Consider the following 14,636-nt stretch of genomic DNA (forward strand, 5'->3'; position numbering starts at 1 on the left):
GACATCTCGAAGCCATCTTGGATCTACCTCGAATCCACCTTAGAACCATCTCGAATCTATCATAAAGTCACATCGGATCAACCTCGGAGTCATCTTGGATCCACTTCCGAAGCATGATATTTTCATTTTAAAAACACCTAAAACATTCCTACACAGGTATGACTGATAAAGACATCATCAACATTTTTCCCTTGATATGTTATTGTTCCTCCACTTATTCATCATTATCAGCTCTGCATCAGGAAAACTTCGTGTTCAAAGAATCTCCGTAAATATGTTGATGGGCTATCTCCATTGAGATAGCGTCGTTAAAATACAACGCAGTAAATATGTTGATGGGCTATCTCCATTGAGATAGCATCGTTAAAATACATTGCTACTCTCTTTCACGGGATCGTGACTGACCCTTTCATCACCTGACTCGTGGCTGGAATACAATGCTACTCTCGTTCGCAGCAGCGGACTTGCTTTCTTTCTTTCCATCGTCACCGGATCTTGATCCCCCTGTTTGTTGCTGCTTTGCTGGCCAGGCACGAAACAGCAGCTGGAAGATTTTGCCTGCCAGCCACATCAGGCCTACACCCCTGGAAGCACCATAAGATCCCTTCTCTGGGAGCGATGATGGTTTCTTTCTTTCCATCGACACCGGATCTTGATCCCCCTGTTTGTTGCTGCTTTGCTGGCCAGGCACGAAACAGCAGCCGGAAGATTTTGCCTGCCAGCCACATCAGGCCTACACCCCTGGAAGCACCATAAGATCCCTTCTCTGGGAGCGATGATGGTTGGTCCGTAACGTGTGCTCCATAAGGAGCCCACGAGTTGCCGCTCCTCCCTGGCAGCTCCGAGATCTTCAGCCACTGATACCCTCGATACGTCGCTGAAGGACTTCCTTCAGTTTGTCTTCTTCGGCTACAACAGTGCTGCCACCGGACGTCCTGTCCCCAGCAAACTCTAGATGACACCCTACAGCTGCTTCTCCCACGAGCCGAGGAAACCACAATGCTGCAATCTGAATTGTTCTCCTGAAGCAGCAGGGATTGCACCAAGTTAAGCACCCTCCTGGAAGATGACAGGCAAAAAAGGCTCATCACTTGAAGGTTAATAGAGCACAAAGATGTCATCGACACACACCCAGCATTGTAATTAATCATAGAAGAGTTGGACTAGCAATCACGGTTGGACCATAGCAAAGCGAGGTTGAAATGTCAAAACTCTTAATGATCATCAACGCAACATTGCTCTAGCAGGCAAGACAACAGATGAGAGATTCAGAAAAGAGACCATAACTCTCTCTGAACACAATGCATTTCCGAGCACCGCATAACCATTCACTAGATCAAATGCAGCAATTCCTGCCTGGTTATTCTGAATCAAAGCTGCATTAGGAGGCACAAAAATGATCATTTCAAATTATCAAGACAGATCAAGCAGAGAAATATCAGCCTCGAAGAAAGGATACTCACAGGATATCACACCAAGAGCTTCTGTGTGAACTGTTAAATCAGGATGTGATGTAAAATTTGACAGGAGAGGTTCCATTACAAGTTTCCGACTTCGAGGATTGTTCTGCACAATGGTAGTTACAACATCTGCATCCTTTGCTCCAATACCAGCTTCGGAGGTTTTCAGGTAACCAAGCAGAGGGACTAAGCTGCTGATTGAGTGCAAGTCTGGCATATTCAAACAAAATGAATGACAAGTCCTCCACAAGAAATACATGGCTTTGCTACCAAACCAAAAGAAAATAAAAAAAATTGAGGCTGTAACTAAATCTCATGGAAAATCACATATAAGTTTATCTAAAAGTGATAGGACAGAAAAACTGAGGTATCTCATGACAAGGGGACTTGTCGATAAGAGCACAAAAAACAAATTAATATGTAATCATGAGTCAGTTTAGTCAAAAGAAAAAATAAGTACTATAGACAAATTTACATTTTTTTTTTATTTTTTCATGCTCAAAAGCTGTTTTATATGGATTGTGTTCAATGAGCAACAACATGGCCAAAACCAATATTTTAAAAAAGGTGTCCGGGCACTCGCCTAAGAGCTCAGGTAAGGCGGGACTAAGCCTGAGCGCCTCACACAGTTGTCGGGCAAGGTGAGGCTAGGCCCGAGCACCTTGCACAGTTGTTGGGCAATGCGCTTTAGTGAAGTGCCGCCTAGGCACTTGCTTCAGTCCAGGCACTGGGCGCCTCAGACGAGCACCCGGTTGAAGGTGAGCAATCGAACCAAATGGTCAACTCTGTTTCGATTGGATAGTAACTTGGTTTAATCGAACCAACTAAGCACAATGAATAGTAACAGTAAACCACCCCTCGTGCGACCCCCGACCCATAAACACTAGGTACTTTGCCGCTTTAGTCCTATCGCTGCCTCTGTCGCTAATGCACAGGACCAACGCTTCCTCTACCACCAACAGATGAGTTCGAAGCTCCCGCTATTATAGTTTTCATGTGCAATTCCCTCCGCCGCCATTGCTTCCGTGCACAACTCCTTTTGCCATCGAGGGACAGTACCACAACTTCCTCGATCACTGATAGACACATGACGTCACAATCCACAGATACCTTTGCCGCCACTATCGTCGTCCTATCACGGACTTAGCTGGAATTGCCTAAGTCGTGAGGCACTATTGCGGCAAAGCCACGAACTTAGCTGGAGTTGCCTAAGTCGTGAAGCACTCTTGCGCCAACTCCTCGGACTTAGCTGGGATTGCCTAAGTCATGAGGCGCCCTTGCGACATATGCGTTCGCAAAGGGTCAACCTAGTTGCAACCTTGTACAAGTCCCGAAGTACCTGTAAAACAGAAAGTTGATTAGATTGAAAACGAGCGACGAACAAGTCCCGAAGTCTCGCGAAGAGGGAAGCTTTACAAGCAATTCAGCAAGCACCTTGAGTGTATGAGAAAAAAAAAGATGAAGGAGAAAACAAGGACATTAGAAGGTTAAACAAACAGTTGCAAGTCCGCAAACAACTGCTCACCGGGTGCCGGCGCGAAGGCAAGTTCCCGTCCAGTTAACGTGCGAACTTGTGAAGATTGTTCAACGCCTGACACTACCTCGAAGCCCCATCCCCCCTGGTGCCACCCGGGGGTTTCCAGGGTGCTAAGATGGCCGACGTTTCGCGTGAGACTACAGTCTGCAGAAAACAAGCCATGGCACGTGAAAACGGAGCCATTTCAAGGCAGTTTGGCCTAGCGCGATGAGCGATCGCACTGCAGCGCTGCAAACTATCGTTGCTTACATTTTTCATGCAAAAACACACAAAACCAAGGCAAAACATGCTGCCATGTCTCTGTACAAGCATGCAAAAGCGATGAATAGTTCATCGAACGAAGTTGTTCCAGGTGCGTGACGACCGTTCGTGATATTCTCCCCCACTTAAGCTGTTGACACCCTCATCGATGTATGCTAGAAGGCTTTGAGGCGTCTTTAGGCTCCCAACTGGCTTCGGTCCGGGTAAGCTTTCGCCACTTCACCAAGTATTTGATATGCTCAGCTCCGTTAGGTAGCTTCGTCTTGCGATCAGCTAAAATGGTTTCAGCAGAATGTGGTCAAAGCGTTGGTTAAGCCAAAAGGCATCATCAAGAACTCAAACACTACGTACCTGGTCACGCAAGTACCCCGACCAGAGGTCTGAGTTTGGAGAAATACTTTGTTTTGCCCAGTTGGTCGAACAAGTCCGCGATGAGCGGGATGGGATACTTGTTCTTCATCGTCACCTTATTGAGGGCTCAATAGTCGACGCATAGTCGGAGGCTCCCATCTTGCTTCTTTTGGAAGAGAATTGGAGCTCCGAAAGGTGCTTTGGAACTGCGAATGAGACCACCGCTTAGCAATTCATCTAACTACTTTATGAGCTCTACCAACTCTGGAGGGGACATGCGGTATGGTGGTCTCGTTGGAGGCTTCACTCCCGGCTCCAGCTCGATATGATGATCCACGTCTCTGCGTGGCGGTAGAGTTTTTGGCAACTCAAGTGGCATAACATCTGTGAACTCCTTCAGAATGTTCGCCACCACAACAGGTTCATGAATGGCCTCCCCGTCAAGTGGCTCAAGCTTCACAGTAGCCACGAAGGTTAATTCTCCTTTTCGTATGCCTTTCTTCAGTTATAATGCCGATATTTGTTGGGGGTCCTTGGTTCCTCTTCGAGAGACGGGAACCACGCAGGGGTCGTCACCTCCCATCATACATAGGGAGTTCAGGAATGGCATTGGCACTAACTTCGCCGCGTGCATGAACTCCATTCCGAGAATCACTTGGAAGTCGTCCAGTGGCACTGCCATCATGTTTGTGCTCCCGCTCCATGTTCCGATCTTGATGGGGACTCCCTTTGCCAACCCGAAGATCTGCTTGGCCTCTGAGTTCACTGCCTTCATCCGACTTGGGTTCTTCTCCAAGATCAGCCTGAGTCGCTTTGCTTCTCGATCGGTAATAAAGTAGTGGGTAGCGCCCGTGTCCACCATTGCATGGGTTGTTTGGCCATTGAGCTTGATGTCCACGTGCATCAGCTCGTTGCTCCTTGCTTTATGTGGCTTTGTCTTCATATTCTCCCACACTTGACCCCGCAAAGCATTCAACAAACGCATTGCTCCCATCAGGGGTCTTTGCGACTCCTCATCGTTGTTGTTGGATTTCGAATTACTCGAACTAAGAGCGACGGCCTTACTGACATGGACTTAGCTGGTTTTGCCTAAGTCGTGCGGCACCCTTGCGTGTCCGTCCGCAAAGGTCAGCCTCCCCGAAGCCTCCCATTGTCCCTTAGGACCACCAAAAGAGAGAACGGGTTAGAGAGAACGCCTCAATCGGGATCCACAAGCAAACATCTCCGAAAAACGCTTCATAGACAATGCAAATTACAAACAGACTTTACAAGCTCTGAACAGTGGCACAACAAAGGGTAAAATGGTCCATTACAGACTGAGAATCTCTCGCACGTGTCCACATGACACAACCTTTATTTACAAGCCTAAAGAGGCCACCAACCCAACTAAAATGGGACTATCAAGCCTTCGGCCGCCCCTCTACATGCTGTACAAGGCATGAACATGCCAAAAGACACGGACACACATAAGCATTACATCGAACATCTTGTTTAGAAGTTTGTCCGTGACATTCTCCCCCACTTATCCCTTCGACGTCCTCGTCGAAGCCTTTGTCGACACTGCAACTCCTCGCCTTTGCTGAGTCTTCAATTATCTACTCCAGCTGCAATGCGCCTCCTGGCTCCCAGCTGCTCTCCGCTGCTGTTTTTGAGTAGTCGAACCTTTGATCCGCCATGCTGCTACAACTCACCAATGACTTTGACTCTGTTGTGGGGTTGGCTGAGTTGTGTTGATCCTTGTTGATTCCTGCGGATCCGCCAGATGAAGGAAAAGACCATCCTTACTGCGCCAGTCTCTCAAAGATTCCTCATGCTGTTTGAACTGGTTGGATGCTTGTTGGAGCTTTAACGAGCATCGTCTCGCAAACTTCTGAAGTTTTGGGTCCTTCCTCCACAGAATCTGCTCATTGACTCTTCTTTTAGTTAGTTGTCACATCCAAGTAGGTTCGCATCACTTCCGCTTTCGATTGGCATTTCGTTGGGAAATGAAGCGGACAATCTACTCTCAGTAGCACTGATCACCGTTGGTGAGGATTTAACAACTATTGTCTTCCATTATCTTCGAAGGGTCTTTGAACTTGTGCAGAGCTCCTCTGCTGGATAGATAAGAGAATTGGGGTACTCGGTTTCGCCCATCCTCTTAAGAGTTGAGAAGGCAAAGGTTACTTGACTTCGCCCGCCTCCTCGAGGTTGTACTTCATGCATCGAGCTGGTTACTAGCCTTCGCCTGCTCTTTGCTCACACTTCTGAAGCACTTGAAGTGTTTGCACTCCTTGCGTTGAGTTAGCTACTGTGATTCACCTTCTCAATGCCATCGAACTTCTGGAATGCGGGAAGTTTTCACCCCAACTTGGAGTAATTCTCTGATAGATGAGGTCGCCTCTGGGATTGTACCGTCTTCTCCATCAACCCTGCCGCCTACCCCACTGAGTAGCAAAGGTACAGCACCGCATACTGCTTGCTTCGTTCCTTGGTCATGCACTCTTGCATGACCCGAAGTCCTTCACTTACGGCTATCTTGATGAGAAACTTGTTGACACCGGTCTTACGAAGTTTCTTGGCCTCTGCCCTTCAGCCTTGTCTCGGTACTTGGAGATTGCCTCTACATGCTCCACCTCCTCGGCCCCTTTTCACGACCAAGCGCTCTCCCTCCGTGAGAGCAAGGGATCAGTGACTTTCACGGAAGTCCCGCCTCTGCGGTACCATGGCGCTGCCATGCCCATGGCACTACTATCCGTCGCCTCGCCTCTGTATCCCCTTTCTTCACAATCAGTAGATATGTCTCCGTGGCACTCCTCTGAGTCCACCTCCATTCTAACTGATGCTTGATTTTGGGTAGCTAAGTCCCTCTGGACTCGTCGTCGCTTCCTCGCCCCTTTCGACCCCCTGCTTCAACACCTCTGTGTTCTCCAAGCAGACTGTTTGGTCGATGGAAAGACAGACTGCAACTCCCATGCATGGCCTCTGCCATCACGTTGTAGGGTTGCACCGATTCTGTTCTCCTTAGCTTCCTTGGTAGCAACGTTCGCTTACTCGGCCTTGTCGTCTGACTTGCCGGGCTCCCTTAAGCGAATATGAGCTCTGGAGCAGTCCAACTCTCCAGCTGCTTCGATCATACCTCTGCATGATCAAGTCCCTCCCATGGAACTCACTGGTACTTGCATTCGAACTTTTCCCTTAGTGGAACACAGCCCCCATATGCTGATGACCAAGGTTTTCATCCAATGCAAAATTCGATGCACGCCCGGAAGACCCGCCTCTGCGGTACCATGGCCTTCACTCCTTGAATCCATAGCCCTTCTTGCCGTCGTGTTGTTCACCGAAGTGGAGCTTCCAGTAGCTCCCGATCATACCTCCATATGATCTAGTCCCTCCCGGGACTATGTCGTGTATATCGCATTGCCACGAACTGTTCCACCACGATCCGCTGCACCATGTCGCCTCCTGGTGACATCTCTGTTGCATTCTGATCCTTGTGGGATGAACTCGAATTGTGAACCCTCCATGTGTGGCCTCTGCCAATACATCGCAGGGTCTCTTCCACCTTCGGTTTTGTTCGCTCCTTTGACAATCGACCTTCATCCACCCACTCTCGGGTCACACATAGATGAAGCACCGCTCTAGGACAGTCCGTCGCCTAGTAGCTCCCGAAGTCCACCGACTTCACTGTAATTTGTGCACCATTGTCTGGATCCTGGGCCTCTGCCCCTACCAGCACAATCTCCGCTGCGCACCGCTTCCTTCATGGCAACTTGAATGGCAACACTGTGGCATATTCTTCAAGAGTACCCGCCTCTACGTTCTCTTGCCCCGTGCTAAGGCCTTCTGAACCCAACTTCGCCTCCGCAAATTGAGTCGCCTTAGTTCCTCCATCAAATGCTCCTCCAAGATAAGGTGCATGTGCCCAGAAGCTCCCTTCGTCTTTGGCACCATGCAAGATGAGTCCGCTCCGTCAGAATGAAGGACCCATGGAACAACATGATCCTACTCTTGCCTCTGCAAGAGTTCATGTCTTTGACCTCTGTCTAAGGAAAGCACTGTGCTTCTGCTCCATGTTCCAACTTCTCTGCTGGCTCCCTTCATGCGGCTTGGGTACTTCGCCAAGTTACACCCAAGTTGCTCCGCTCCTCGTTTCCGCATTGAGTCGATGGTGGCCCTCGTGCCCACCATTCCACGGGTCAGCCCTCCCTTGAGTCCGATCTCTACATCGACTCCAAGTGTGCCTTCATTTAAGTTGCTTTAGGTCGCTCCCCCACTTGATCTCGCAATGCATCCACCAATGCATTCTCTCGAGCGAGATCATGCGACAACTCCTCGCTGCTTGCTCGGTCCATTGAGCTTCGTGGAGTTGTTGTTTGTGAGGTACTCCTCCTCAACATGTGAAGTCCGTCTCACATGATTCTCCCTCTGGAGAGCCGAGACTTATCCCTCCTGGATAACTGTCCCGTTGGAGCAACATCTCTCTTCGTTTCGGAGACCACCATCCCCTTGGACTACTCCGATCTGCTGAACAAACTGTGCATTGTTCTGCCTCTTGCAAACGCACTTGCTAGATTGCGCCTCCACGTCAATACAGCCACCGCTGCACCCCTCAAGGCCTAGCAACATGCTGAACTCGTTGCACACTTCAGCCTCCTCCGGACGTATCCTTCGCATGCCGAAGAGAAAGTTTCAATGCTCCATGGCGCCGAGTCTCGACCGCCTTGGGATGGCCACGAACAATCCATCGTCCGCATACAAGCCCATGCATGAGTACCGAATTCTTCGAGTTAGCAATTCCCCTCACCTCTGTGAGCTTTGCACAACTCTTTCGGTCGCTGAGCAACTCATTCTACTTTGCATGGTCTCCTCCTTTGCCAAGCGCCTCGCTTGCCTTGAGCACCATCAAGTAAAGTTGTCAACGTTGAGCCGTAGCTCAAACTCAGCCATCCCAACCTTTGTGCGCTCCGCATTCTTCCAAGCTTGCCTATTCTCGTGGTGCCTCTTGCGCGAAGGGTTGGCCATTCCTCTGAATGCCAATGTTAGATGCCCGCTCCTCTGAGCGACTCTTTTCCCTACATCTCCATGCTCGTTTTCCCTCAAACGGTCGCGCGTTGCTGACTGCCCTCAACGCAGCCCCGCTAGATCCCCCACGTTTGCATGTCAAGTGTTTCTATGAGTGCTTGTCCCGCTTTGATACCATATGACACGGACTTAGCTGGTTTTGTCTAAGTCGTGCGGCACCCTTGCGTGTCCGTCCGCAAAGGTCAGCCTCCCCGAAGCCTCCCATTGTCCCTTAGGACCACCAAAAGAGAGAACGGGTTAGAGAGAACGCCTCAATCGGGATCCACAAGCAAACATCTCCTAAAAACGCTTCATAGACAATGCAAATTACAAACAGACTTTACAAGCTCTGAACAGTGGCACAACAAAGGGTAAAATGGTCCATTACAGACCGAGAATCTCTCGCACGTGTCCACATGACACAACCTTTATTTACAAGCCTAAAGAGGCCACCAACCCAACTAAAATGGGACTATCAAGCCTTCGGCCGCCCCTCTACATGCTGTACAAGACATGAACATGCCAAAAGACACGGACACACATAAGCATTACATCAAACATCTTGTTTAGAAGTTTGTCCGTGACATTACCCTTGTCCGATATAGGGGGGTAGATTGAAGCTGTTAAGGCATTGAGTGCTTGTTTCTGTGGGCACTCCCTCACCATGTGCGGTCCTCCGCACAAGAATCCGCAAGGTTTTGGGGCCTTGCCTTTTGAGCTTGGCCCTTTGTAGGAACTCTTCTTCCTTTGCTTGCCCCTAGGCTTCTTCCCTCGAGAATATTTTAGATGATGATTTTCTGAAGATTGTTTCCTCTTCCCTAAGTTCTCTGAGGAAACAAAGTCGGTAAGTCTTTCTACTACCGCAATTACCCTGATCACTTCGGTGACATTCCTTCGATGCAGTTCTTGTTGAGCTCATGGCTTGAGGCCATCGAGGAAGCTGAACAACTTATCCTTCTCGGACATGTCCTGAATGTCTAGCATTAGTGCAGAAAATTGCTCTACGTAGTCTCGAATTGAAGCACTTTGGTGGAGTTGTCTCAGCTTCCTCCTTGCGACAAACTCTGTGTTCTTGGGTAGGAACTGAGTTCTCAACTCCCGCTTCAAGTCCTCCCATGTGTCCACTCAATACCGATCTTATTGGATCTCCTCCCAACGGGTTTGCCACCAAAGTTTTGTATCCCCATTCAGATACATGATTGCTATTGAAACTTTGGTATCTTTAGAATCGGGCCTTGTAGCTCGAAAGTATTGTTCCATGTCAAATAAGAAATTCTCGAGCTCCTTTGTGTCCCCAGCCCCTCCATAGCAATGAGACTCAAGTGCCCTCAAGTTTTGTGGCAGTGCAACGCGGGTGTTGCTCCCTCCCTCATTTAGTACCTTTGTGAGTGCCATCACTCTGGAAGTGAGTTCCCCCACGACTTCGTGTAAAGATTGCACAGAGTCTTTAGTATCGTCCGTCAGTTGATCAACTAGGGCCTCAACCTTGTTGAATCGGGATTCGGCGGCTTCTTGCGAGCTCTCTATCCCAAGAAGCCTTCATTGGCCTTGGTAGAGTTCCTCCAAGCTCGCTTCAAGAATATCCAAGTAGGTTTCCGTCGTTATGAGTCTCTCCTTATGGCTCTTTTTCTCGGTTAGCGCTCCAGATTGTGCCTCCTCTGCTCGCGGAGAGTAGCCAACTTCTCACTCATCATGTTCGCTGCCACGCTACTCCAGAGCGGCTCCACCAGCATGAGAGCAAGTTTGCACTTGTAGCCCACTTGCGGCTACTTGGGGTAATGGTCTGGCTTGCCCCGTCTGGCTCGATTCGCCATGATGCTTTGCCATGGCGAGATTGCGAAGTTTCTTCGCTGCTAGCTCGAATTGTTTGCCTGCTCTGATACCACAATGTCATGAACTTAGCTAGAATTGCCTAAGTCGTGAGACACCCTTGCGGCAAAGTCACGGACTTAGCAAGAGTTGCCTAAGTCGTGAAGCACCCTTGCGCCAACTCCTGAGATTTAGCTGGGATTGCCTAAGTCATAAGGCGCCCTTGCGACATATGCGTCCGCAAAGGGTCAGCCTAGTTGCAACCTCGTATAGGTCCTGAAGGACCTGTAAAACAGAAAGTTGATTAGACTGAAAACGAGCGACGGACAAGTCCCAACGTCTCGCGAAGAGGGAAGCATTACAAGCAATTTAGCAAGCACCTTGAGTGCAAGAGAGAAAAGAGAGGAAGAAGAAAACAAGGACTTTAAAAGGTTGAACGAACAGTTGCAAGTCCATAAACAACTGCTCACCGGGTGCCGGGTGCCGGGCGCGAAGGCAAGTTCCCGTCAAGTTAACGTGCAAACTTGTGAAGATTGTTCAACACCCGACGCTACCCCCAAGCCCCATCCCCCTTAGTGTCGCCCGAGGGGTTCCAGGATGCTGAGATGGCTTTCGCGTGTCGCGTGAGGTTGCGGTCTGTAGAAAACAGGCCGTGGCATGCGAAAGCGGAGCCATTTTGGGGCAGTTTGGCCTGGTGCGACGAGCGGTCGCACTGCAACGCTGCAAACTGTCGTTGCTTATATTTTTTTAAGAAAAAACATATAAAACCAAGACAAAACATGCTACCATGTCTCTGTACAAGCATGCAAAAGCGACGAATAGTTCGTTGAACGAAGTTGCTGCAAGTGCGCGACGACTGTTCGTGACAGTCCATAGCTTTCTCTGCACTACTGCCACCATCCATAGCTTCCTCCGTCGCCACTGTCGCAATTTAAAGGTTCCTCCGCCACTGCTACCCTCTCCTTCCCTATGTTCAACAACCAGTGACTCATTTACCATTATAACTACTGTTAACAGTGGATTAAATGCTATTAACATTGGATTATTAATCCTTCCTTAACTGATATTAAAAATATTGTTATTATATAATAAACTACAACTGATATTAATTCTTAGAACTATTGACCTATTTATAATTACTAATGCTTATTTAGCACTGTTAATCACTGTTTAGAATTGTTATTAGTCCTTATTTAACATTGTTAATCTCTATTTATTTAGAACTGTTATTAGGGTCTCAGGATTAATGACAAGTATACAAAGCAATACAGAAGATTCATCAAAAAATTTAATTTAATGTCATATTTTTATTTATATAATCATATTTATCAATTGTATTATATGTTTTTTATATTTTAATATTCTAGTGCGTCTCGCTTCGCTCAAGTAGGTGCCTAGGCAAGTGCCTAGTGTTTTTAAAAACACTAGCCAAAACAGGCTCCTGAAGCACCAAAGGTCAAAGCAAAAATGAGTTTCTGTAAAATCAGAGTTGATTCAAGTTCAAGCTTACCAAAAAGAACACAGCCATTTGGTGTCAATGTTTAAGATTTCACAAATTATAAAATTTCTTTTAGCCACCAAATGGAGTGTACATTCTAAATCAAGGGAAGCAAGTTCCAAGTTCAACAACAACAGCAGCAGCAGCAGCAAGTTCCAGGTTCAGTATTTCAATTGTTTCTTTCTCACCAACAAGGAATGTAAACATCACAAAATAGTTTTTTGCAGTAAAAAAACATTTATATTATAAGAAAATCACAGTCTATCCACATGTTCCTAAAAACTCATTTGAACACAGTTGAACTAAATGTTAGAACACCACAAACTATTGAAATTCATGCAGTTACAAATGCAGAGACCAACAAGGGTAATATAGCTTATATACGCCTACAAGAAGCACTTTGGAAACTATCTTCTCCAGTGATTATTCTATAAATTTTCCATATCAGACAGCAGACTGTGAGGCTGTTTAGAGATATTAAAAATTGTTGGATCCATGACAGGCAATAATCAAACCAGCCACATATCTAGGACTCCTCTCAAGTGCTACATCAGATGCATTTAATGCACATTTAAACAAGAAAAACATGGAAATGCGCATCATCAAAGAATAACCTCAGACAAAACAATGAAGTGATAAGCATATCATCTTTTGATAGCCAGAACTTCTGATCCTCTTCAATGGAACCAATCAATGAGAAGCTACTTAAAATCCGACTGAGAGCAACTGATGTGTGTGATTAGACGTAGATACAGGTGAACAGGTTCAGGATGCATGACAATGGAAACATTAGAAGCCAAACTAAAACAGATTGACTGAAAATATATTACATTTCCAACTATTATGAAGTGCATGCTCGAGAAGAATATGAAATAAATAAATTTGTTCAACCAAATGTGTGAAACACCAAGCCAAGAGAAAGCAAATGCAAAGTCATTTACACTTACCATTTGTCATATCAATAGACTCAACATGCTCTCCAAGCTCATCCAACATTTCTTTAGGGTTAAAAAGATGTTGCAAGAAATCAATACACCAATGAGAATATGAAACTGGATGACATTTACAGTTACAACCTAAAACAGCAAAAGGAAATTCAGCAGTCTAAGATCTACCAAGATTTAGCTATAGCTTGGTCAAGAGATCAATCTTCATAAACAAATGAGTTATTATACCCTTGAACAGAAAAATGGTTCACTAGTCTTTAATATAGACTATACCTTTAAAGAATAAAAGTTCAATGTTTCGAGTTCATCTTGCTATCTATCAGCAGGAAAAATAAATTATTTGACAAACTAACTGAAAGCCTACATCCATTTCTCTTTCTAAAAACACAAACATAAAGGTTTCGAAGATAGAACACTGAATTTTAGGGTCTTGTGAATAGAAATCAGTAGAGAAATTGCTTTATTCTAGAAGAAGTTAATTGCCTTAATCCTCAGCCTATTTTTGTGTGTTCATGTAATCTTAACTTCTCGATGTATATAGATAGCAACGCAGAACTTTAAAGGTTTCATTAAGTTGTGACTCACTAAGTTAACTTAAAAAGAGTCCTATAAGCAGAGTCTTCTGAACAATTGGCCTTCTCATAATCAACCCACCTGACACAGTAAATTGTGCCTGGTGGGACTCCAAATTCATAAAGTTCCAAATAACTCCACAACCATGATTTCCAGTTCTAGACTCTTTGAGATCATACTTTCACTAGAATTAACTCACAACTAGATCATGCAAAAGGTCAGGAAAGCAAAAAAGACTTTAGTGACCAGATTCAAGATACCCAAATAAAGATGAAAATAATCAATTTAAAGCATGTCTCAGCTCAGCAATTATCACGGTTCAATTCAGATGGGACAATCAATGATAGACCCCTACTATGGCTAATCTAAAACCAAGTTAATACTTGCAAGCAACAAGCTCTAGCAATACTACCCGAGTCCAAATGACCTACTGATAGCTCGAACAAGACACATTACCTACTACATCCGGCGACTCGATTCCTTGCAGCTCCAGAACATCCTCCTTCATCAGCTTGCATCGCTTCCACGAGCCATTTCCTATCCTCCTCACTGACCTACAACGAAGCAAGAACATCAACCCCAACATCGATTAGCCGCAACAACCAAACATGAATTCATCAGCAAGAAACAAATTATTCGAGCGGAAGCTCTTCACATAAAGATTATTTGTAGCTAAAGCCATCAAGAACCTCGGAAATTGGGAACTTCGATCCCAACCCTGCAAATCTCAATCAACTGGAAGAAGAACGATCAACCGTAAGCAAAGGGTCCGAAGCAATATCTCAATATCCGAGCAGCGCGAGTCCCATCGGCGTGGGAGAGGCTTCACTTGAGCAATCCGTCCCACTTCAACCCATTGCCCGCCATGAATCCTTCTCCTTTCTCCCGGAAGCAGAACCAAAGAACCCTACCGAGAAGAGAGGCGATGGCGATTTGGGTCGTAGCGGGCCGGACCGGGTTCGGGTTTGATCTAATCAAGTACTGAAGTCGAACCCATCCTTTCCAATTGGGCTTCCATTTCTCGGCCCAATTGTGATTTGGGTAAAGGATGGATTGAAAATTAATGTCTACCATTAAATGAATGTTTAATTTTGAGATCTATGAAGAGGGATTAAACTTCCCAATTCCTTTAATTTCTAATTAAATTTAAGCATATT

The 14,636-nt window shown here is 46.4% G+C and overlaps 1 protein-coding gene across 8 annotated transcripts; it reads right to left on the minus strand.

Moving 5' to 3' along the window:
* Positions 1–252: 252 nt before the first annotated feature.
* Positions 253–14,420, minus strand: LOC135586038 (hsp70 nucleotide exchange factor FES1-like). 8 transcript variants are annotated; one of them, XR_010488655.1, is made up of 6 exons: positions 14,169–14,420; positions 13,936–14,033; positions 12,907–13,035; positions 1,464–1,670; positions 1,132–1,376; positions 253–1,059 (listed from the first exon to the last, which is right to left on the minus strand). XR_010488655.1 is itself a non-coding variant. In XM_065117257.1 (6 exons), exons 2-6 carry the CDS (start codon positions 13,985–13,987, stop codon positions 1,048–1,050), a joined length of 489 nt encoding a protein of 162 aa, XP_064973329.1. In that variant the 5' UTR covers positions 13,988–14,033; positions 14,169–14,420; the 3' UTR covers positions 253–1,047. The 8 variants fall into 8 exon arrangements, 7 of the variants coding, with proteins under 7 accessions (XP_064973329.1, XP_064973328.1, XP_064973327.1 ...); XM_065117257.1 differs by having other exon boundaries at positions 1,288–1,376; XM_065117256.1 differs by having other exon boundaries at positions 1,282–1,376.
* Positions 14,421–14,636: the final 216 nt, after the last annotated feature.

Source organism: Musa acuminata, chromosome BXJ2-7, assembly GCF_036884655.1.
Source record: "Musa acuminata AAA Group cultivar baxijiao chromosome BXJ2-7, Cavendish_Baxijiao_AAA, whole genome shotgun sequence".
In the NCBI taxonomy this organism is placed as follows: Eukaryota; Viridiplantae; Streptophyta; class Magnoliopsida; order Zingiberales; family Musaceae; genus Musa; species Musa acuminata.

What these genes read in the sequence shown, in the direction of transcription:
- LOC135586038 (XM_065117255.1), bottom strand. Translation starts at nt 13,987, where the DNA reads ATGAAGGAGGATGTTCTGGAGCTGCAAGGAATCGAGTCGCCGGATGTA. An exon ending in GTCTATTGATATGACAAATG is followed by an intron (nt 1,671 to 12,906) that starts GTAAGTGTAAAT and finishes TGAATATGCCAG; the next exon opens with ACTTGCACTCAATCAGCAGC. An exon ending in AGCTCTTGGTGTGATATCCT is followed by an intron (nt 1,377 to 1,463) that starts GTGAGTATCCTT and finishes CTCCTAATGCAG; the next exon opens with CTTTGATTCAGAATAACCAG.